At 41.0% G+C, this 24,939-nt stretch overlaps 2 protein-coding genes across 2 annotated transcripts in view; both read left to right on the forward strand.

Annotated features, from left to right (window-relative positions):
- Positions 1 to 1,695: 1,695 nt before the first annotated feature.
- LOC308103918 (ankyrin repeat and SOCS box protein 2-like) lies at positions 1,696 to 15,763 on the forward strand (the record flags this gene model as incomplete). The annotated part of the gene is made up of 9 exons (XM_080454127.1): positions 1,696 to 1,714; positions 2,943 to 3,296; positions 6,064 to 6,230; positions 6,362 to 6,517; positions 7,256 to 7,504; positions 7,667 to 7,838; positions 7,966 to 8,524; positions 10,012 to 10,165; positions 15,486 to 15,763. The coding sequence occupies exons 2-9, from the start codon at positions 2,950 to 2,952 to the stop codon at positions 15,761 to 15,763; spliced, it is 2,082 nt and encodes a 693-aa protein (XP_080310253.1). The 5' UTR covers positions 1,696 to 1,714; positions 2,943 to 2,949.
- Positions 15,764 to 17,733: 1,970 nt separating this feature from the next.
- LOC308103920 (ankyrin repeat and SOCS box protein 2-like) overlaps positions 17,734 to 24,939 on the forward strand; it is a gene marked incomplete at both ends in the record, with an annotated part of 33,250 nt that continues 26,044 nt past the window's right edge. Inside the window, 2 exons of the mRNA XM_080454129.1 lie at positions 17,734 to 17,900; positions 24,631 to 24,939. The exon at positions 24,631 to 24,939 is cut by the window's right edge and continues 42 nt beyond it. Of these exons, the coding sequence (XP_080310255.1) occupies positions 17,734 to 17,900; positions 24,631 to 24,939 (476 nt within the window). The remainder of the gene's footprint in view (positions 17,901 to 24,630) is intronic.

Genomic DNA, 24,939 nt, shown 5'->3' on the forward strand with positions numbered 1-24,939 from the left:
TGGGATTATACCAGAGTGGTAGGCCGACATATAAAGGCAGGGGTGGATACATACATGTATGAAGGGGAGTACTGCTTGTTTGGAGGGCTGTAGGTCGTGAATTCCATAAGTTCCTTATCTCCAGAGAAGAGAGAGAGAGGTTCAAATGACAACAACAATAATGTCTATGTTATGGGGGATGAGAGGTAGTCAGAGCATGCTATTTGAGGAGAAAGTCACATGACAATGGGTGATGACATCTCTTTGTCTCCCTGAGGAAACTTTGGGGAGAGAGTTCTTTTTCGAGTCCCTGGACAGATCAGTAGTGAGTAGAAAAGCACTTGATACACAAAGATTAATAGTCATATTATGCTGATATGTTTATTGTTTGTGTGAAGATTCATGTCAGTAAATATTGTCATTGTTGTTTCTGTGTTCCAATCTTTCTGTAGGTTTAAAACGCGACCCGACTGCCAAACCTGGTTATACTTTGCTAGTAGAATGTGAGCCTACTGGCAAGGTCGTAGTTGACTAAGATTGTAGTTAACTGGCCGCTTAGTAGAACGATTGTCTACTAGGTGTGTTAATGTGTGTTTGTATTTGTGTAGTAAATAAAAAAAAACATCAAAGACACAGGCTTGAGTAGGTCTGAGTATTATCTAATTTACACCTATCCTGGAACTCTGAGCCATTTGCGAGGGCCGTAGCCGAACTGACGTACATGTAGTGTGCGCTGGGTTGGACATTCGCACAAAAAATATTACTTATATCACCAGCACTGGTGACATTTTGGTAGTTTGGTAAATATGATTTACACAAAATCAAAATCAATTTATAATTTTGTCATTTAGCAGACGCTCTTATCCAGAGCGACTTACAATCACACGTCAAAAAATACAGTACATATGTTACCATGCATCTACTGTCACAGTAAAATACATCAAAGGGAACTTTGAACATGCTTGTTGACATGTTGACCTGATGAAAAAGCACAACAGGATCTAAATATGGTTGTTGTTGTTGTTGTTGTTGTTGTTGTTGTTGTCATGACAGGTCAGGTCTTTGATGTATTTTATTATGACAGTAGATCAGACACATTACTGGCTCCCTGGTACGTTTTGGGATTCATAGAAAAGTATCTATATATCTATATCTATATCTATATATATATATCTCTATATCTCTATATATATATCTATATCTATATCTATATCTATATATATATATATATATATATATATATAGAGAGAGAGAGAGAGAGAGAGATCGGGTGAGTTATATCATTTTTATATTTAAATGTATTATAATAGTTCTATTGGTTTAGCGTCAGTATACACTTGTCTAGTAAACTTTGTGTCCTCTAAAGGTCTCTGAGTTCAGCTGACCAGTTGCTGCTTGGCATCCTTACGATGGGACTCAAGCCCAGGAGAGTTAGGGTTACGCTACCTGTTTTTAAAACTTTGTCTTAAAACTCATTTGTATTCCTTGGCTTTTAACTAAGTTTGACAGACTTTGTTTGTGTTTTATTGTGCTTCTATTTCATTTATTGACTGTAGAGAACTATGGTCAACTCAGATGTTTCGAAATGTGCTTCATGAATAAACTTGGATTGGACTGTATTGGATTAAGTGTCTGAAATCATGTGACAGTCTAAGAATAAAGTTAGAGAAAGAGATACAGTCTGCAAGTCTGACAGAGAAGAGGAGAGAGATTAACCACAACCTTCAGTATAAATGTAAGAACCTCTAACATTAATACTGTGGATAGTTATTAATAGTATGTTACTAATGGTTACACATTATCACTGTGGTTAGTTATGAATACAATGGTTACTTAACATCAATATTGTGGTTAGTATGGTTACTCTAATTATTATTCATTATTTAACATTACTGTGGTTAGTTATGAATGTTATTGTTACTTAACATTAATATTGTGGTTAGTTATTCAAAGAGATGGGGTTTGGGGTTGGATCATGTCCTGAAGGTGCAGGGGTGCCATGCCCTTGATTGCCTTTAGGTGTCATTATTCCGACGACCCATTATTCTGATGTCACGTTGGTCCGACTGGCCCCATTATTACTGACTATCCCTAACCCTAACCTCACACTAACCTAACGGTAGGAATAATGTCAGATTAAGAATTAAGATGTCATGATTGGATCCCACTGCGGGCAGCAACAAGAAGCCTTCTGGACATTCTGTAGTCTACAAAGGTCTACAAAGTCGTGGCATCCTTCAGATGTTCTCGGTCTCTGTTTTGAGAGTAGAATAGAGATGCTCTAACAAAAAATGCTGTGGTTTGGTAGAATATTTTATCCGGATGTAAAGGAAATGCATGTCTTTTTTTATTTGAGTCATTGCAGACTATTTTGTGCCAACTAGATCTTCCACTCTTTAGTGTTTTCTTCAAAACACACTTTTTGCTACAACTCCTACAACCTTTGTCCAAAACTCACACAAATCAAATCAATACACAGTATCTCTGAAGTAATGTGATAAAGATATATCAGTCAGATTTCTCATATACTTTTCCAATTGTCTATAACTACCTTCCAAAAAGTGCTGGCCCTGGCTAGATAACCTGGCTTGGCGGAGACCTGCCCTCAGAGCAACGCACTTTCGTAGTCTGTTTTGTTTCCTCTGAAAGACTATTGGCATTGAGATGGGAATGGTTTAGTGTCTGATATTAGGTACCTCATCATGGCCTTAACGCTGAATGTCGGGTGATCAACTGATGTATATTTATTTGTCATATTCCCAACCCTTTTTTTGCCCCAGGTGAGGGGAGTGATAAAAGGACCAAGAGTGTGATAAGCTACGTTCTGATTGGTCAGCTTTAGTGATACATCTTGTGATTGGATGGCAGCTGACCAATCATGGACATTTGTCAATCATTTGTTTGGAACAGGTCAGGAATATCACATTATTTCTCATTGTTGTCTCGTTGTTCTCCCTTATCAGCATCGTCATGGAGACAGCTGGCCTTTCTGTGCCAGGAGCCTCTGGTCCATCGTTGGGGTTTGAGGACTATTCTGTCTACACCAACCTGTCTGATGAGGAGCTGATCCAGATAGCCATCGAACGCAGCCTCAGTGAAGACCACAATAATACTCCATCCACAGATACCAGACAGACTCCATGTCCACCCAATCCGGAAGTCAGACAGCCCAGCACTCCACACCTTCCCAGCACGAGCACTCAACCAGGCACCCAACATCTTCACAGCACCAGCACTAAGCCCAGCACCCTACAAGATCACATTATCACCGCTCACTACAGTTCTCCCAATCCTCCGACCACAATGCGTGCTGACCGGTAGGTGCAAATGAATATGACATCATTGTGTTCTTATTGACCAAACCTAGCCGAGCAAAGATGGGGTTTGGTAGGACTATGCTGCAGCTTTATCTTCAAGGGGAACGTGACAGTCACGTGTGGCGTATTGCAGTGCTAATGGAAACATAATCTCTCAGTCAGTACCACCACCACTTAAACGTGTAGTGTTGTTGTTAGTAGGAATAAACACAGAAGCACCCGGGAGGAAGTAGAATAAGAAACGGGAGGAGCCAAACAGTTTGTTTCTATACAAAAAAGCAGGTGGTGCCCCTAGAGACAAAAACAAAGGGGAAAAATGAATGGGTTCCCAGATTAATGGAAATACATGTTGCCCGAGAAACAGAGGAGTGAGTTGAAAAATATAAACAAAACTAGAAAAAGTGCTCCTCGGAGCACAGGTCTCCGCCTGGTCAGGTAGGTTATTGTGGCCTCCTGGTGGCGCTATAATAGGCTAATGTGAAAAGGGTGCCATTTCTTCTTAGGCCTTGCATGGCAATCGGACACAGTATTCATGATTTGAGGCATTTTGTTCAAAAAATATGTTTTGCTAAATTAAGACCTGCTGGTGGTGCTATAACAGGCCAATGTTAAAAGGGTGGCATTTGTTCCTCAACATAGTGTGAATGTGCATGCAAAGTTTGACTGCAATCGGACGCTGCGTGCATGATTTGCAGCATTTTGTTCAAAACAAGCCACTAGCCAATCAGGATGGAATATGAAAAATCAAACAGATCCTTCTTGATTACATGACTATAGAGATCAGGCGCTATAAAAGGCAGATGTGAAAATGCAGGGCAAAGGTTTTCCCTTGACCTGTACGAAGTGTGCACACAAAGTTTTACACAGATCGGTGCAGTTAGATCGGTGCAGTCTCTCCCTCTCTCTCTCTTCTTTCCCCCCGACACGGTCGAGGCAGAAGGCCTAGAGCGGTCTGCCTGACGTTTCTTCCAGTTAAGGGGGAGTTTTTTGTTGCCACTGTCGCAAAATTGCTTGCTCAGGGTGGGACTGTCGGGTCTCTGCTCTACATGTAAAGTGTCTTGAGACAACTTGTTGTGATTTGACACTTTAATAAAATTGAATTGAATTGAATTGACAGTTATAGGTGAAAACACGAATCGGCCTGTTATAAACGCCATCATGAGGCTGATTTGAAAAATGAGAATTTGCGTGCAAAGTTTCACGGAAATTGCATGCTGTGTTCATGATTTGAGGCATTTTGTTCAAAACGGAGTACTCCTGCAAACTTTGGAAGCCATTTTTAGCCAATCAGGATGGAATATCAAAAATCTGAAAGACCTGTTTCGTTTCATGACTATAGAGATACTGTGTGCCGATTTGCGTGATGTGTGGACAAAATCTGTAGGAGTACTGTCAATTTTTTTTGTTGCCAAAAGCTGCCTCCTGGTGGCGCTATAACAGGCCCATGTGAAATATTTGGGGTAGAGGTTCTGAATTGGCATCCAGGGAGTGTGTGTGCTCAGTTTCGCTGGGATCAAGCCATCGGTGCCGGAGATTAGCTGTCCACAGAAAGAATGACACACACACACACACACACACGGACGGACAGACGGACGGACGGACGGACGGACGGACGGACGGACGGACGGACGGACGGACGGACGGACGGACGGACGCACGGACGGTGCAAAACATACTCTCACCAGGCCGAAACAAAAACACCAGTAACACAGACCAAATCAATAATATAAAGTAACATGTGTCCTCTGCATTTAACCCATCCTAAGCATCAGGAGCAGTGGCCACTAGGGGCAGTGCCTCAGGGAGCAGTGAGGGGTTAAGTGTCTTGCTTAGGGACACTTCGATATGTAGGCCGGGGCCGGGACACGAAACAGGGACCTTTTGTTTCCCAGATTGCCTCTCTACCCAATGAGCTACGGCCACCCTGACTAACATGATTCATGTTACCAGTAGGCGGCGTTATAACTCAATATTGCCACCTAGATGTCTTTAAGACATGACTCGTGCCGAGTTACAAAGCACTAGTTGTTTAGTGGTGAAAGATGGACAGTTGACACGTTTGCAAAAACTATTTTTATAACTTTTCATTGTGCGAGTTTGAGGCGGATCTGAATAGGTCAAGTACAAACATGATACAAGTGCGTGCTAAATTCTGTGTATATAGGTAAAACCGTATTGTGGTGCTTAAAGTTAAAACATTTTGTAGGGGGCACTATTGAGCCATTTTCTATTTTTCACCAGTGATTTATTTGTGCAAGGAATACCCCTTGCATAGGGTCCTAATCAAAATAAATAAATACATAAATAAATACATTAAAAAGAAGAGAATTTGAGAAACATAAGATCTCCAGAGCCAGAGATCGATAATCCTTCTATGGTCGGCATTAAGAATCAGTGTGATTGTAAAAGTGTCTATGTGGTGCCTGACCTACTTGTTGTTAACTAGTTGTACGAACGCTTGTTTTCAATTGTTGTATTGTTTATTGGATCTTGTTTAGTCGATACACTTAATTGTTTTAGCTCATGCTCATTTGACTTAGCTATTTTGTCTCATCTGTTTAAGGAAATAGGTAGCTGATATATTGCACTTTTACCTTAGCGCTAGGTATACTCTTGGTTGCTTGTTTTTGCAGAAAATGCACTAAAGACTTCTGGTGATTAGTAGTTTTCGTTCCCTACCTATGTTGAATACACTTATTGTAAGTCGCTTTGGATAAAAGCGTCTGCTAAATGACTGTAATGTAATGTAATGTGCCATTTTTTCTAGGGTGGAGGATCCTCTGTTAGAGGCGATAAAGACTGGTGACGCTAACAGAGTCAGTACGCTAGTTAACGTCCCAGGATGCAACCTGGTGTCCAGTAAGCCTGGCTGGCTGGCAATCCACCAGGCAGCCGCCTATGGCCAGGAAGCCTGTCTCAGAGTGCTGCTGACAGGTAAAACAAACACTTGCTTTCTGTTTGTCCTGTTGAAGAACACTTTGACAGAATACGTGGTGGGATTATTTTTATGGGGATTATTATTATATCTTATCTCAGTTTACTTAAGTGTGTCTTGTTTCCTCCAGCCCAGCCTGGCATGTTGAACAAGAAAACAGCAGGGAAACAAACAGCGTTGATGTTAGCGGTCAATCATGAGCATGCAAGCTGTGTTCGTCTGCTGCTGGAGAGAGGAGCTGATCCTGAAATTGTGAATGAAAATCAAGATACTCCTCTCAAAAAAGGTACAAACACCACAGTTTGTGCTGCAGTTAGTGATTGATAATGTGGCAAATAACTGTGTTATATGTCTATTCAGTCGTTCCCAATGCTGTTCCTTATTGAACCCTGCTGGTTTTCTCTCCTACCAGGACCTCCAGTGTTGGTTTACAATGCTACCATGATCCCTAATCATAGAGTTAAAAGTAATAGAGAGGGCACCGGAAATCCCCGCCCATCCACTTGTATGGAGTTGCTCACCCAGCGCATATTCCCTTTTCACCCCTTCCTCCAGGTTGGGAAAAGTGACGGGCGGGGGTTATTTGGGGCCTATGTGACGCGTTTTGCGTCACGTTTTGCGTCACCAACCTGCCCAGGAGCAGTTAGGGATTTGATTGAACCGGGGACTTTCCTATTTCCAAGTAGCTGCTCCTGAGCCACTGCTGCCTCTATAACCATTCATTGGTAGCTGGTGTGCAGAAATCAGGGTAGAAAAATACTGGTGAATCCTCTTTTAGTTAATCTGTTCCGTAACCCTCTCTGTATTTCCTCTGACACTCATCTTAAAAGAAAAAGTGTCATTCTTGAAAAATACACGATTATACACGATTGTCTCTGAAGAAGGCAGCATTTCTCTGCTTGTTAAGAAAGTAGCAGAGGAAAAATACCAAAATGGTTCAGAAATCAAATCACAAACAAACTGTACAGCCTAATTCAACAGAAGCTATCGTATATCTTTACCAAACAGTGTCTGTTCTCCCCAGCATGTGAGAAGAACAATACAGAGCTGGTGGCCATTTTGTTAAGCCACAGTGCAGCAGTCAACATCCCAAGTATGCAGGGATATACAGCGCTGCATGCAGCTGCTTCTCAGAACAACGTGGGGATCTGTGAGATGTTGGTTAAAGTCGGAGGAGCCAAAATCAGTGCAACCAGCAACTACGGCATGACTCCTCTGTCCACTGCTGCTCAAAGTGGAAAGTTGGAAACACTACGCTACCTTCTCAAACACGGTAGGTATATGACACCCTAGTACTGCCGGTTTTATATCCTAGTAGGACCTTTAGTACTGCTGGTTTTCTAGCAGTACAAGAGAGTTATATCATAGGTTGTTGGACAGAGCAGCAGACAGACAGACAGACAGACAGATAGACTGTGTTCTATTGTGTGTTCAGGCGCTGATATTAACGGCGCTGCAGCTGACGGTGCAACGCCGCTCTATGAAGCATGTAAGCAAGGTCATGTGTCCACCGTGGAGCTGCTCCTGTCTATCAAAGCAGACGTCAACAGATCCACCAATTCTGGTCTTCTGCCCATCCATGTTGCTGTGCAGAAAGCTCACACACGGTCAGAACACTTCTCTGTGTACAATCAATCACTTACCTTCTACAATGAAGGTGCCTTGCAGTAATATAAAAAAACACTAGTCTCTCTGTGTTCCTGTGGTGTTAATGACTGCTTTTTGTTCCTTCAGTATCGTGTCCCTGCTGATTCCCATCACCAGCCGGAGCAGAATCGCGAGTAGCGGCATCAGCCCGCTGCACATCGCCGCAGAGCACAATTGCAATAGCATCATGGAACTTCTCCTGGACACAGGATTCGACCCCAACTGCCAGCTGTCTGAAGAGCGACGTAAGATTTACAAGGACAAACACAGCACTGCGCTCTACTTCTCCGTCTACAACAGGAACCTGGAAGCCACTGAAATGCTGCTGGAGGCTGGAGCTAACCCCAACCTGGACTTGTCCAAGCCCCTTCTCGTTGCCATCAGGAGAGGCTCTGTGGGGGTGGTGTCCCTTCTGCTAAAGTACGGAGCTGACGTGAATGCCTCCATCTCCACCCAGCCCTCTGAATTTCCCTCTGCGGTGCTCCTTAGCATGGAGCACCTCCCCATGCTCAAACTGCTGCTGGACCACGGCTGCAACGCTCGCTCCTGTTTCCACTGCGCTCACGGCAGCAAGCCTCATCCCACACAAACACACAGTGAAGAGCAGACGATCTGGAACCGTGATGCTCTATGGAGCTGTCTCCAGGTGAAACCACTCTTATGTTTCTATTCAAGCTCACTCTTCATTCATATATGACAAAAAATTATGTTTGTTTCCATTGTTGTCATGGTCATGGATTGGAGTAAATAGAGGAAGCATGGACTGCAAACAACAGGGTAAATGGTCACATAAGTAGAGTGCAGTGAGAACAATGTAATGCCTCAAAGAAACTAGGACACTAGGTAAACAAACTATAATTTGTTCAAACGACATGCTATCTAAACACAATTCTTAACATTGATGGTCAAGAAAAACAAATCTAAGTAACAAAAGCATGAGAATAAGTAACCAACATACAGTATATCTGCATAGTAAATCAGCATTTATCAAAAAACAAGAAGGGATGCTAGGGGTATAAGGTGGAGTCTGAAGAGGTGAGTGCTAGGAGTCTGAAAAGGTGAGTCTTCAGACTACGGGGGCAAATTGGGAGTTGGTTTGCTGTTCTTACAGCAGGGGTGTTTCAGCCTGTCTTGGAGCCAGGGGGGAGAAGATTCTAGTGAGGAGGAGCGTTGTCCAGAGTGTTTTAGGGAAGACTCGGTCAGCTTGCCTGTGTTAGCTCTATAAGTGAGCAGGAACGATTGTAAGGGTGAGTTAGAGTAGTCAAGCTTGGAGATGACTGAGGCCTGGATAAGGAGCTGTGTATAGTCTCCTGAGTGAGGAAGGGTCTGACGTTATAGACTCAGGGCCATATTTTCGCCGGTGCCTTACCCATTATCCCTGAACTTCTTTGCCATTTTGTACTTTTACTTTTTTTTTTTTAAATCGTTCAACAAGCCGATCTTCATCAACACGTTGTGAGCTTGTAGGCTATTTGAACTATTTGAAAATGACTAGGGGCAAAAAAGTTCTGTGTGCGTCACAGAAGGGGGCGTTCCACATAATTTACTACAATCTGGTGGGAAAGCCGAGGTCGCCCCTCAGGAGTTTCCTTTCCAAGAAAGTCTGGCCAGTCATGTAGGAGGAGAAATACTTTTGGTGCCACCCCAGTGATTAGTGGGAATATGAGAGAACTAAATATGAGAGACCTTCTGATGTCATCAAACTTGTTAACAAATTAGGTGACAAAAGCTTCAGCAGAGGAATGAAGGGGGTGGGGAGAGGGGGTTTAAGGAGGGAGGAGAATGTGGAAAAGACACAGGCATGTTGGCTTGGAAGAGAGAGGGCAGTGACAGTCAAACACAGATGACATAGTGGAGAGAAAAGAGGAGGTTGAAGAATCAGTTGAGAGAGAGGAGTGGATAGAGGAAGAGAGGAGAGGAGGAGGGGTCTAGGGATCTCAGGTTATGTTTTGTGTTTGAGGGTGGCTGGGTTTAGGTGGGAGAGTAGATAGAGAGAGAAGGTTATGAAGTAGTAATCTGAGATCTGTAGGGGGGTAACAGAGAGGTTAGAGGGATAGCAGCAGCATCATTTTCTAGGCTGTCTGGTTGTGCGTTTACTACTCTGTCTAGTTGTGTGTTTTTTCATCTGTCTAGTTCTGTGAGGCTGTGTCCAAGCCGTCCATCAGTCGCTTGGTGGGGCCTCTCATTTCTCTGCTGTTAAACTACGTCAGCCACGTCAGGCTGTGTTCCAGACTGATGGAACATCTGGTCTCTTCTCCACTCTGGACCGAAATCCAGATCAGAGCAGGTACGTTTATTATCTAGTCTCAAACAGTCAAAGGCTATGGTCGGATCTGATTCTAGATCAGCTAGGTACTGTGCATGTGGTGCTGTAGATGTTTTTACAAGAACTAGTAACATATATATGTAATTTACTGTGTGTGTGTGTGTGTGTGTGTGTGTGTGTGTGTGTGTGTGTGTGTGTGTGTGTGTGTGTGTGTGTGTGTGTGTGTGTGTGTGTGTGTGTGTGTGTGTGTGTGTGTGTGTGTGTGTGTGCGTGCGTGCGTGCATGCGTGTGTGTTTACAGTTCCTCCTCATCCTCTCATGCTGCTGTGCAGACTGAGGATCAGACATCTGGTTGGTGTTGGCAGGTTAAAGCTCCTCAGGGATTTAAATCTTCCTTCCAGACTCATCAAGTTTCTCTGCTATGAAGTGGACTGTTCACTGGTCCTGGACACTTAAACAAACCAATGGATTAAACCACTGGTCACTCAAAGATCTCTGCCTACTGAAACGTCTGGGGAAATAAAATAAAAATAAACCTAATTGCAGAACCAGTGAAAATACTTCATATTGGTATGGTGATATGATTTGTCTTCAAAGCATTGGGTGTAGGTTTGTCAGCAGCTGTTCTCACCACTGCTCTAGCTCCTACTGTACATTTAATTTAGATTTCCTCAGATGTTTCTACGTGAGACTAGTAGTCACTCAACCCTGGTCCTTTATACTGATGGTTTGTATATCCAACAGGACTTTAAGTGCTGCTCGTTTTCTATTCTAACAGGACCTCTATTAATGTTGGTTTTCTATCCTATTAATCCTAGTATTAGAGGTCCTGGTAGGATAGAAAACCAGCAGTACAAGAGGAACAGGAATAACCAGTGGTTTACAGTGAATTCAAGCAGGATTCTGATTCTCTGTGGTTTACATGTAGATGTGTATTTACACATCCATGGTGTCATATAATAAATTATTTCTTTAACACACTGTAATAAAATGTATGTCATTAACATATTATTACATATTATTGTTGTTGTTGTTGTTGTTATTATTATTATTATTATTATTATTGTGGGATCGCTAAAGCGATCACACTACTGTTATTGTCAACACCATTTTTTGGCCCCTAACTAGTCCTTCATACTTTTAGCTACAAACTCCGTTCCAACTCTTCAACGTTCGGCCTACTCAGGACATGTCGGCTACCATTTGAATTTTTGAAATAATTTGTACTTTTAGAGATATTTCACTTTTTACTTCTAAAAAACTCCCATTCATTTCAATGGAGAAATTCATACTTTTAGATAGAAACTCCGTTCCAACTCTATAACGTTCAGCCTACTTAGGACATATTGGCTACCATTAGAATTTTTTGAAATAATTTGTACTTTTAGAGATATTTCACTTTTTAAATAGTAAAAATACTTAAAAGTTGATAAAAAGAGTAAAAATACTTAAAAGTTGTAAAAATTAGTAAAAGCTACTTTAAAGTAAATAAAGTGACTAAAAATACTTTAAAGTAAATACCTTGAGTAAAAATACTTAAGAGTACTTATATTGAGTAAAAATACTTAAAAGTACTCAAAATGAGTAAAAATACTTAAAAGTTGAAAAAAATTGTAAAAATACTTAAAAGTTGATAAAAAGAGTAAAAATACTTAAAAGTTGTAAAAATTAGTAAAAGCTACTTTAAAGTAAATAAAGTGACTAAAAATACTTTAAAGTAAGTACCTTGATTAAAAATACTTAAGAGTACTTATACTGAGTAAAAATACTTAAAAGTACTCAACATGAGTAAAAATACTTAAAAGTTGAAAAAAATAGTAAAAATACTTAAAAGTTGTAAAAATTAGTAAAAAATACTTTAAAGTAAATAAAGTGACTAAAAATAATTTAAAGTAAATACCCTTTAGAACCTTTCAAACCTTTAGAACCTCTTAAACCTTTAGAACCTCTTAAACCTTTCAAACCTTTCAAACCTTTCAAACCTTTCAAACCTTTAGAACCTTTCAAACCTTTAGAACCTCTTAAACCTTTCAAACCTTTAGAACCTCTTAAACCTTTCAAACCTTTCAAACCTTTAGAACCATTCAAAGCTTTAGAACCTTTAGAACCTTTAGAACCTCTTAAACCTTTCAAACCTTTCAAACCTCTTAAACCTTTCAAACCTTTAGAACCTTTCAAAACTTTAGAACCTTTAAAACCTTTAAAACCTTTAAAACCTTTAAAACCTTTAAACCTTTCAAACCTTTAACTCTACTAACACTATCAATACTCAATACCATCAAAATTCTTAGCGATCCCACACTGTTTCTTCAGGAACAGTACCTTCTAGTTGTGGGATCGCTAAAGCGATCACACTACTGTTATTGTCAACACCGTTTTTTGGCCCCTAACTAGTCCTTCATACTTTTAGCTACAAACTCCGTTCCAACTCTTCAACGTTCGGCCTACTCAGGACATGTCGGCTACCATTTGAATTTTTGAAATAATTTGTACTTTTAGAGATATTTCACTTTTTACTTCTAAAAAACTCCCATTCATTTCAATGGAGAAATTCATACTTTTAGATAGAAACTCCGTTCCAACTCTATAACGTTCAGCCTACTTAGGACATATTGGCTACCATTAGAATTTTTTGAAATAATTTGTACTTTTAGAGATATTTCACTTTTTAAATAGTAAAAATACTTAAAAGTTGATAAAAAGAGTAAAAATACTCAAAAGTTGTACAAATTAGTAAAAGCTACTTTAAAGTAAATAAAGTGACTAAAAATACTTTAAAGTAAATACCTTGAGTAAAAATACTTAAGAGTACTTATATTGAGTAAAAATACTTAAAAGTACTCAAAATGAGTAAAAATACTTAAAAGTTGAAAAAAATAGTAAAAATACTTAAAAGTTGATAAAAAGAGTAAAAATACTTAAAAGTTGTAAAAATTAGTAAAAGCTACTTCAAAGTAAATAAAGTGACTAAAAATACTTTAAAGTAAGTACCTTGATTAAAAAATACTTAAGAGTACTTATACTGAGTAAAAATACTTAAAAGTACTCAACATGAGTAAAAATACTTAAAAGTTGAAAAAAATAGTAAAAATACTTAAAAGTTGTAAAAAATAGTAAAAATACTTAAAAGTTGTAGAAATTAGTAAAAAATACTTTAAAGTAAATAAAGTGACTAAAAATAATTTAAAGTAAATACCCTTTAGAACCTTTCAAACCTTTAGAACCTCTTAAACCTTTAGAACCTCTTAAACCTTTCAAACCTTTCAAACCTTTCAAACCTTTCAAACCTTTCAAACCTTTCAAACCTTTCAAACCTTTAGAACCTTTCAAACCTTTAGAACCTCTTAAACCTTTCAAACCTTTAGAACCTGTTAAACCTTTCAAACCTTTAGAACCATTCAAAGCTTTAGAACCTTTCAAACCTTTAGAACCTCTTAAACCTTTCAAACCTTTCAAACCTCTTAAACCTTTCAAACCTTTCAAACCTTTAGAACCTTTCAAAACTTTAGAACCTTTAAAACCTTTAAAACCTTTAAAACCTTTAAACCTTTCAAACCTTTAACTCTACTAACACTATCAATACTCAATACCATCAACATTCTTAGCGATCCCACACTGTTTCTTCAGGAACAGTACCTTCTAGTTATTATTATTATTATTACATTTATTACATAAACCCATATCAGTTTACCCCTGTCACCAACATTACAATCAACCAATAGCAAGGATTACAAGGATCAGATCTTAGATCAGACATTGGGTGATGTGGGGTTGAGATGGGGTGGTGGGTGGTTTCTGGTCTACTTGACTAACACATCTTTGTACACCATATTTTGGGCTGATTTTGTGTTGTACGGTAGTACTGTAAATGTGTGTGTGTGTGGGGGGGGGTTCTAATATACTCATGAGACATGCTGTGACATAATTGTTGTTGAATTGTAATAAATATTGTACCACAGTAGTCGTTTTAAAACAAGTGCAGTTGTGTAGATTACATTCAAGTGCATCTTTCAGTGCACTAAATCTATGGCATATCTTTGTGTGTCACAAATGTCACAAATACAATATATATATATATATATATATATATATATATATATATATATATATATATATATATATATATATATATATATATATATATATATATATATACAACATATTCTATAAACAATATATAAACAGGTTAGCAGACCTGATCCTCGACCAGCACAGTGTCCACAAAACCCAGAGGTAAAAAACTATGCATCACCATTTAGTTAGAAAAAGGATAATTAGCTTGCTTCCAGTAAAAATATTAAAAAAAAAGAATACTACTATTGTCTGTCACAGCCACAGTTTGAACTATTCAGCATAGTTTAGCTCTGAGTGGTACTTGGTGAAACATTCCCCTGGGTGTAAGGAGATATTACAGCATGTACAGTACCACCTCGTCTCCCCCCCCTTTTGGTACAAACCCTGCATTGCCTGGTTGGTCCCTGCTTTTGGGCAGTGGGAGGTAACACTACACGTACATGCTAAGTGTGCATTCAGCCTGCACTGAGGGTCGTTGTAGGGTGCCCTAGGAGCCTATGCAGGTGGAGGGTCATTGCTCCCTTCTTCCTCACCCCCAGCATATCTCGGGCTTGTCCATGACTTAATCACACTTTGCATGAACGAGAGAACAGCTGCCCTGTGGATGTTTGGCCTTGTAAATGACAAAAGCGTTGAAAAGGCGTTGATTTCAAACAAATAGGCTACAACTTAGTTTGTCCACTTGTTGGACTTCCTGACAAACGGGGAGTACACCATTTTCTGGTGCAATTTATCAACTCCATTCATGGCCTTATTGTATGCCACAATGCAGTTTCTCACTCTCCCTCTCTGCCATACTGAAACGTTCTCCTTTATGCCATATTTTACAGGCTTTTGAGGATTGTACACTTTGAAATTAGGCGCCCACGAAACAGCAGTGTACCTTCATCAATGCAAATGTTTTTGTTTGGTTGGTAGCCTACATGTCACGAAATGTGGAGAGTATGAAATCCAAAACTGGGCGGATTTTGAACATCCTGTCAGTACCTGATGCATTAGCATTATCACTAAAATGAAGAAATAGCCAAACAAGTTTAAACCTTTTATATGGTCTGGTCTTGTTGAAGTAGGGGGTAGCTATGATTTCCTCAGAAGACCAGAACATCCCCAGCTCCGGCTTATGAACAATGGCAGTCAGAAAATGGAGCCCTAGGAAGGTTTTTAGTTCTGGCAGGTCAACAGGTTTCCATAGCATGTGGTTGAATAACAGTGACAGTTTCTATGCACAATGACAAGTGACAAGTCATATGTGAGAATGCTGTTCATAGACTACAGCTCAGCGTTCAATACCATAATCCCCCTCAAACTAGACCCCAAGCTACGGATTCTAGGTCTAAACCCAAGCCTTTGCAGCTGGATTCTCGACTTCCTGACAGAGCGACGTCAGGTGGTGAGGATGGGAACTATCACTTCTGCCCCCCTGACCCTCAGCACAGGAGCCCCTCAGGGATGCGTTTTGAGCCCCCTTCTCTACTCCCTGTACACCTACACTGTAAGACTGCGTGGCTTTGTTCAGCTCCAACTAAGTGGTCAAGTTTGCAGATGACACCACAGTGATAGGCTTGATCACGAGTCACGACGATGAAATGGAGAACCTGGCACAATGGTGCCAGGAGAACAACCTGGCTCTCAATGTTGCAAAAACAAAAGAGATAATCTTCGACTACAGAAGGCCTCCCAGAGATCACTCCCCCATCCAGATCGGGGGTGCTGCAGTGGAGAGGGTCAGAGAGTTCAAATTCCTGGGGGTGCACATCACTGAAGATCTCACCTGGGCAGTACAGACAGAGCGAGCGGTGAAGAAAGCACAACAACACCTCTACTTTCTCAGGAAACTGAAGAAAGCTGGCATGGGTCAAAAAGTCCTAAGAGCTTTCTACTGAGGCACCACAGAGAACATCCTGACTGGCTGCTTCACTGCCTGGTACGGCAGCTGCACCGAGCTCAACCGCAAGGCAATGCAGAGGCTTGTGCGGACAGCCGAACGCATCAGCGGATGTGATCTCCCCCCATCCAAGCCCTGTACGACGAACGCTGTGTCAGCAAAGCACGAGGAATCATCAAAGATCGATGCCATCCCAACCACAGACTGTTCGAGATGTTGCCGCATGGAAAACGCCTACGCAGTCTCAAAGCTACTAGCAAATAGCAATAGACTGCAAAAAAGCTTCTTTCCACGAACAATCAGGTACATGAACGATCTGACAAGAACCAGAACGAACCAAGGCAAAGGGAAATGCTAAGCTGCCCCGCCCAACCATCCATCCCTTTTTTGCACTATATGCCTGAACTGCACCTGCTGCACCTTATCTGCTGTATATAGAATATACTGTGAAGTTGTTTACACAAAGTTAGGTGACAGCTACTGAAGAATAATGCTGGTGGTGTATACAACATACCAAGTTGTTTTTATTATCTTTTTGCACATGTACATTTGATTTGATTTGATGATGCTCTTTTTGCACTCTTTCTTTAAAGAGGTGGTGCCATGGTTTTGCACTTTTTCTGTTTTTCATGTGTCTATGAGGTTGATAGAACTTCATTAAGCCCCCTGGTGGTGTTTTTATGGTGTTTTATGTCTTCTCTGACTATTTTGAGTTTCTTCCTGGAGGCTGAAACCTTGAGGGTCAAACGTGCCAATAGAAAAACAGCACTTTAATGACACAGTCAAATTATACCCTCCCCCTCATTATCATAGCACAATAGGTGTGGGCATGAGGAGGAGGAGGGACTAGGACAGGTGGGTGGTGCTAAGGTGGTGGAGGAGGTGCTAAGGTGAGAACCAGGTATACTGGAGGCGTGTCCACATAAAAACATAATTTTAACATTTTAAAAACACGGCACCCCATCTTTAAATCTGTTTACGTTTTCTTTATTCTATTGTTATTACTTTAATAACAATAGAATAAATGTAATATCATTTTAATAATTATTGTCTGAAGGAAGCTCCATGGAGCACGACCGTGGATTTCTACTACACTACACTATACCACTACACTATACTGTATATGATCTTAACATTCTTATATTATACCATTATATACTGCATACACATTATTGCTGTACTATATTATATTATCATATACTATCTTACACTATTATATTTGCTACTATTGTTATTGTTACTACTTGTACTGTATCTCTTCGTCTGTCTCTCCTCTGTCTCTCCCTCTCTCTCTCTTCTTTCCCCCGACACGGTCGAGGCAGAAGGCCGCCACCCTAGAGCCTAGGGTCTGCCTGACGTTTCTTCCAGTTAAGAGGGAGTTTTTCGTTGCCACTGTCGTAAAATTGCTTGCTCAGGGTGGGATTGTCGGGTCTCTTCTCTACATGTAAAGTGTCTTGAGACAACTTGTTGTGATTTGACACTTTAATAAAATTGAATTGAATTGAATTGAACCAAAATAAGTTTTACTCTTATGTACCTGTACACAAGATGTAACAATAAAGTACAACCTTGAACCTTGAACCTTGAACCTTGATGCACTGCTGTGCATACAGGTTGGTCTGAGTGACAATATGCTCCAGGAGGTCATCAGACAGGAACAGCTCCAGGAAGTCCACTGGATCTTCAGACTGAAGAGCAGCAGCAGCATTGCGAGGTCCAGGGTCTGCAGTGAAGGGAACGTCTTTTGGAAACCAGTTGGTTTCATCCCACCCAGGATCTGCAGCTGGAACTGGACTGGGTCTGCCATGTCCGGCACCTCTGCTCTGTTGCCGACCTGTAAATTATAGAAATAGATAATTACCAGTGGTGTAAAGTAACTAAGTACATGTACTCAAGTACTGTACTTAAGTACAAGAGGCAAATATTGTACTTTTACTCCACTACACTTATTTGAAAACTTTAGTTACTAGTTACTTTGCAGATTTAGATTATTACATTATAAAACATACATTAACCACTTTAACCCTATTTTATATCTAGGCTATTTGAAAATAGCTTTTAAGTTATTCCACGCCTCCAACGCCTGTGAAATTATTATGATTATTATTATGTGTGTATTTCCTGCTTATTTAGGATTATACCAGAGTGGTAGGCCGACATATAAAGGCAGGGGTGGATATGTTACAGGACGATTGAATAACCAGGACGATTGAAGAAGGAGCGCTTGTTTTCAGGCAATTCTGTAAAACCAACGCTAGAGGGCAATGCAAGCCAGACTAGAGGGAGGGTGTGTGTGTGTATGTGTGTGTGCGCGTGTGTGTGTGTGCGCACACGCATGCACACACATGCGCACGCATGCACACACCTGCACGAGCGCATGCACGCGCCCGCGCACACACGCATTGTTTTAGTTTCTCCCTGAGACACACACACACACACACACACACACACACACACACACACACACACAGTGATCCATGAAAAGAACTATTCTGTCCCTATCGGTTTACAACTCGGACGGCGCTGTGTCGACTATCAGAGCATCGGCCGGTCAGCGCGGGCACTCGCGCCTCCTCGGCCTCAAGCTCTGCTGAGTCGGCGCGCCTCTGTCATGGACAATAACTATTATCACGTGCGTGTGAACGCGTGTTCAGCGTTCCCTTAGCGTAGCTTCCTGTTTGCTACGTGGGGGGGAACAACAACAGACAGGTCCGCGTCGCATCAAAGCCCCGCCTCGCCCGAAGCCCCGTGCCTAAAAACGAGCGCTCTGTCTTCTGCTTGTTTGGAGGGCTGTAGGTCGTAAATTCCTTAAGTTCCTTATCTCCAGAGAAGAGAGAGAGAGAGGCTCATGACATGTTTATGTTATGGTTGATGAGAGGTAGTCGGAGCATGCTATTTGAGGAGAAAGTCACATGACAATGGGTGATGACATCTCTTTGTCTCCCTGAGGAAACTTTGGGGAGAGAGTTCATTTTCGAGGAGTCCCTGGACAGATCAGTAGTGAGTAGAAAAGCACTTGATACACAAAGATTAATAGTCATATTATGCTGATATGTTTATTGTTTGTGTGAAGATTCATAGGATTCAAAGGATTCTTATGCATTTTATACAATACATAGGACATGGATATTCATAACACAAACTTGAGGTCGGAATCAGTCGTTTCGGACGTTTACAGCACTTTAACACATTGTATGCCAATCGCGTAGATCTACGCGAACCTAAATAAAGCCGCAGCGTGCCAACCGCGTAGCCTACATGAAGTGTTTTTTTTTTTTTTTCTCTCTCTCGAAGTGACACATTTCATTGTAGCACTCTCTCGCAGTGACACATTTCATTGTAGCACACCCGGATACGGAAATGACATCAATCGAAGATTTCGTTCCCATCTGCCGCCGCTCTAAAGCTTCCGCTAAATCTGTGTTGTTTTTCTCCGCGCTGAACGCTGTTTGAAACGGGTTTTAGAAACTGCTACTACTGCAAAATGGAATGTCGCCTATTGAAAATTTCTTCTCTGGGCCACTCACACAACTACCCTGTGTGTCTACAAACAGTTGAACACGCGATCATAAGGTATTTAGCGAGGTCTGTGGCGAGGTGAAAAAAACGAAAAAAAACAATAAATCGCTGGCAGTGGGTGAGTACATTATAGGAGGCTTTCCATCACAGCTTAAGCACGACACTGTCCCGCACAATGCAGAACCGCACCGCACCGCTTCAAAATGTCTTGCGTTTCCATTGCACAAAAGTCCCCCCCCCAGACCCCCTCCCCTCCCGAAGGAAATCAACGCCCCTTTCTTTAACACAGCAACTTAGCCTCAGGCTACAGAGTTAACCTAAATGCTAGCGTGCTTCCTCAGAGCTAGTTTGGCTATTAAGTTATTATTTGTCCATGTTCACCCTGACTTTAATCTTCGCTATTGTTGGGAAGACCTGTGTGGTGTCTAAAAACGTTGCCACCACTTATATAAAAAATATTATTAGCGTTTAGTTCTGCTAACCCTTGTTGCCAGGTTTAGCAGAAAAACAAGCAATCAGGTCTATGAAAACAATCCCAAAAGAAGCGACTATCTACGGCTATTTGAAAATAGCAGATCTACAAACTCACAACGTGTAGCGATGCGACGCATTGTGAGTTTGTGCATCTGCTATTTAAAAAAAAAAATATATATATATAATGTTGGACAAATACATATTAATTTGGGGGTCCTTGATATGAAAATGTTGAAGAACCACTGGTTTCAACAACATATGTTAACAAGCCCCAAATAATAAACTACATTTTAGAAACAAGCAGTGGTGGAAAAAGTACTCAAATGTTTTACTTAAGTAAAAGTATCAATACTGCAATGTAGAAGTACTCTACAAGTGAAAGTCTGGAATGACTTGAGTAAAAGTACAAAAACTATTGGTATGAAATGTACTTAAGGAACCAGAAGTAAAAGTACTAAAATGTTTGATAGCAGATCTACAATGATGCGATGCGACGCGTTGTGAGCTTGTAGATCGGCTATTTTCAAATAGCCTAGGTATAAAATAGGGCTTAAGTGGTTAATGTACGTTTTATAATGCAATCATGTATATCTGAAAAGTAACTAGTAACTAGTAACTAATACGTTTTCAGATAATTGTAGTGGAGTAAAAGTACTACCAATATTTACAAGCATCTTTCAGAAAAATAAGCCCAATGTCGCTTATAATAAGTGGACATGGCAACACTGCTGCCGTATTGTTTACATTTTACAGAGACCTGTGTGGACAGACACAGCTGTGAGCTGACCTATCAGTAGCAGCAGCGTTATACGTCACAGCTTTAGCCCCGTTTAGCCTTGCTCAGGACTGGGTACTTTTTAGGCACCAGTTTAGTACCACTTACACGCCACTCTACCCACTTCATTGTAGTGGAAACCGGGGCACAAGTGGGCGGTGTGGTGTGGGGTAGGGTGAGGCCATGCATCTGGAAAGCCGCCTTAAGATATTAAACTCTGGCATGGAATGTGTTCAAATAGGCTAAACATCAAATCTCAAAGGTCAAGGCCTTTTTATCTTTTGCTGATTTTGAAAGGGTTAGGCATGCGTTCATTACAACTCACTTGACTATTGTAATGCCCTTCATGTTGGTATTAGTCACAGGCCTCCCTATCACACCTACAGCTGGTACAAAATGCTGCTGCACATATTTTAACAGGAACCCAAAAGCGAGAGCACTTCTCCCCATTAGGCTACATTCTCTCCTCCCTCCACTGCCTCCCTGTATGTTTTGGGATTAATGAAAAAAATGTATATATATATATATATATATATATATATATATATATATATATATATATATATATATATATATATATATATATATATATGATTTGTATCTATTCTTCATTTATTCTAATAGTTCTATTGGTTTAGCGTCAGCATACACGTCTTGTCTTCTTAGAATTTATATCCCCTCAAGGTATGACCAGTTGTTGCTTGGCATCCCTACGATGGGACTCAAGCACAGGATAGCCTTCTCGCATAGCCTTCTCAGTTGTAAACCACAAACATTGGAACAAGTCCCTCTCCCCACGTCAGGCTGGCCCCCATCTGTTTTTAAAACTTTGTCTTAAAACTAATTTATATTCCTTGGCTTTTAACCAAGGTTGACAGACTTTGTTTGTGTTTTATTGTGCTTTTATTTCATGTATTGACTGTAGAGAACTATGGTCAACTCAGATGTTTTGAAATGTGCTTCATGAATAAACTTGGATTGGACTGTATTGGATTAAGTGTCTGAAATCATGTGACGGTCTAAGAATAAAGTTAGAGAAAGAGAGACAGTCTGCAAGTCTGACATAGAAGAGGAGAGAGATTAACCGCAACCTTCATTATAAATGTAAGAACCTCTAACATTAATACTGTGGATAGTTATTAATAGTATGGTTACTAAACATTATCACTGTGGTTAGTTATGAATACAATGGTTACTTAACATCAATATTGTGGTTAGTATGGTTACTCTAAGAATTATTAATTATTCAACATTAATAATGTGGTTAGTTATGAATGTTATTGTTACTTAACATCAATATTGTGGTTAGTATGGTTACTCTAATTATTATTAATTATTTAACATTAATGTTGTGGTTAGTTATTCGAAGAGATGGGGTGTGGGGTTGGATCATGTCCTGAAGGTGCAGGGGTGCCATGCCCTTAATTGCCTTTAGGTCATCAACAGTGTCATTACTCCGATGGCCACGTTTGTCCGACTGGCCCCATTATAACTGACCCTATCCCTAAGGGCAGATACACACTGTAGGACTTTTAAAGTGGTCGGGGAGTCATCTGATCGTTAAGCATTTCACACTACAGGAGTCTATTTCTTGAAATCGGCTGTCATATATCGTTGTGGTTTTCACACTATAAATTGATCGCCGACAAGGGATCACACACTGTAGGATAGTTCACTACGATGCTATCCAGACCCGATACATAGATTTGTTTTTATTCCAATTCATTTTAACCGACGTCTCACAAAACGTGCAAGGCTCCTGTGAAATATGAGACAGGACGTTATTGATTGACATTAAATAATTCTCTATTTCTCTGTATGTCTCTATCTCTCGCTCTGAAACAAACAACAAGTCAACCAGCTTAAAAATGCGTAATGCAACTCAGAAACGGTGTTGCCATGTCCACTTATTATAAGCGACTTTGGGCTTGTTTTTCTGTAGAGTTGCTTTTAAATATTGTTGCGGGTTGATTTTTTTGGGGCTTATTTCTAAAGTGTAGTTGCTTATTTGGCCTTGTTTTCTAATGTTGTTTAAACCAGTGGTTTAAAGTAGACAACGCATAATATGTATGTGTCCGCAGACCCCCCCCCCCCTTCTGAAAATATGTTGTGCCAAAGTGTAGACCCCCATACAAGATTTGTGTGGATTTGGAAAATATTCCAAAACGTTCAATTTTTTTCAAGATTTTTCTCTGAAGACAGGCTGCTCACACAGTCACAAACACATCAATCTGGGAACCCATCGTCAAATAAAAAGGAAAAACAGCGCCCTCTGCTGTTTTTCACTTATTCATTTGGCTCTGGGCGGAGCTGTACGGAGGACCCGTGCTCAGGGAAACCGGGGTTTTGGTCTGCCCTCAGGCTTCCACTTCCGGTGGTGCGACTATGTTTTCATTCCCACTAACAATATTTCTCCACGGAACACTAACACCATTTCTCCCAAAGAACATGGATCGTTTTGGTTATAAGCCCACTTGTTTCTATGATGAAAGAGCAAGTTAAAATGTTACTAACTTTCCGTGGTTTTATCGGCTCCGAGGACGCTTTTGTTAAACGAGTTTCGGTTTGTTTCCAGTGGGGAACGAGCCGCACACAAGTAAATCCCGCCCACTACATTTGATTGGCTAAAGCGCGGCCTGCTTCCTGATCTGATGGCACGCCCACTTGTAGCCAATGTGCACGGGTTGTCAACACGGCTACCGACAGATTCAAGCGCAGCGATGGATCTGTTCTTGAGAGATTACACACACATACACATACACATACACACAGCTCGCTCTCGCTCTCTCTCTCTCTCTCTGTCTCTCTCTCTCTCTCTCTCTCTCTCTCTCTGTGTGCAATCCTCTCGCAGAGCCTTTCACACACAGCGAGCAATATCTCGCCGATCAAAGCCAGATCTGCGTCAGATCGGGGGGTTTTGTCGCGATCGACAAAAAGGTCCCCGACAGCATAATACCCTAACCTCACACTAACCCAACGGTAGGAATAATGTCAGAATTATGAGTGGATCCCACCAGTGCTTTGTATTGGCTGCGGACAGCAACCAGAAGCCAGTGAAGAGAGCAAAGAATGGAGGAGACATTCTGGACATTCTGGAGTCTACAAAGGTCTACAATGTCGTGGCTTCCTTCAGATGTTCTCGGTCTCTGTTTTGAGACTTGAATAGAGATGCTGTAACAAATTTGCTGTGGTTTGGTAAAATATAAAAATGCCAATATATATTTTGTGCCAACTAGATTTCCCACTATTTAGCGTTTTCTTCAAAACACACTTTTTGCTACAACTCCTACAACCTTTGTCCAAAACTCACACAAATCAGTACACAGTATCTCTGACGTAATGTGATAAAAATATATTGTCAGATTTCTCACATACCATTCCAATCATCTATAACTGCCTTCCAAAATGTGCTGGCCCTGGGTAGATAACCTGGCTTGGCAGAGACCTGCCCTCCGAGGAACAGACTTTCCTAGTCTGTTTTGTTTCCTCTGAGAGACTATTGGCATTGAGATGGGAATGGTTTAGTGTCTGATATTAAGTACCTCATCATGGCCTTGTGGTTGGGGTTGACACAGGTGAGGGGAGTGATAAAAGGGACCAAGAGTGTGATAAGCTACGTTCTGATTGGTCAGCTTCTGTAGTCATACAACTTGTGATTGGATGGTAGTAGAACAATCATGGACATATGTCAATCATGTGTTTGGAACAGGCCAAGAATATCAGATTATTTCTGTGTTGTCTTGTTATTCTCCCTTATCAGCATCATCATGGAGACAGCTGGACTTTCTGTGCCAGGAGCTTCTGGTCCATCGTTGGGGTTTGAGGACTATTCTGTCTACACCAACCTGTCTGATGAGGAGCTGATCCAGATAGCCATCGAACGCAGCCTCAGTGAAGACCACAATTACACTCCAGCCACAGATACCAGACAAACTCCATGTTCACCCGATCCAGAAGTCAGACAGCCCAGCACCCCACACCTTCCCAGCACCAGCACTCAACCAGGCAACCAACATATTCACAGCACCAGCGCTAAGCCCAGCACTCTACAAGATCATATCACCGCTTA

Source organism: Gymnoscopelus braueri, assembly GCF_963280865.1.
Source record: "Gymnoscopelus braueri genome assembly, chromosome: 16".
Taxonomy (NCBI): Eukaryota; Metazoa; Chordata; class Actinopteri; order Myctophiformes; family Myctophidae; genus Gymnoscopelus; species Gymnoscopelus braueri.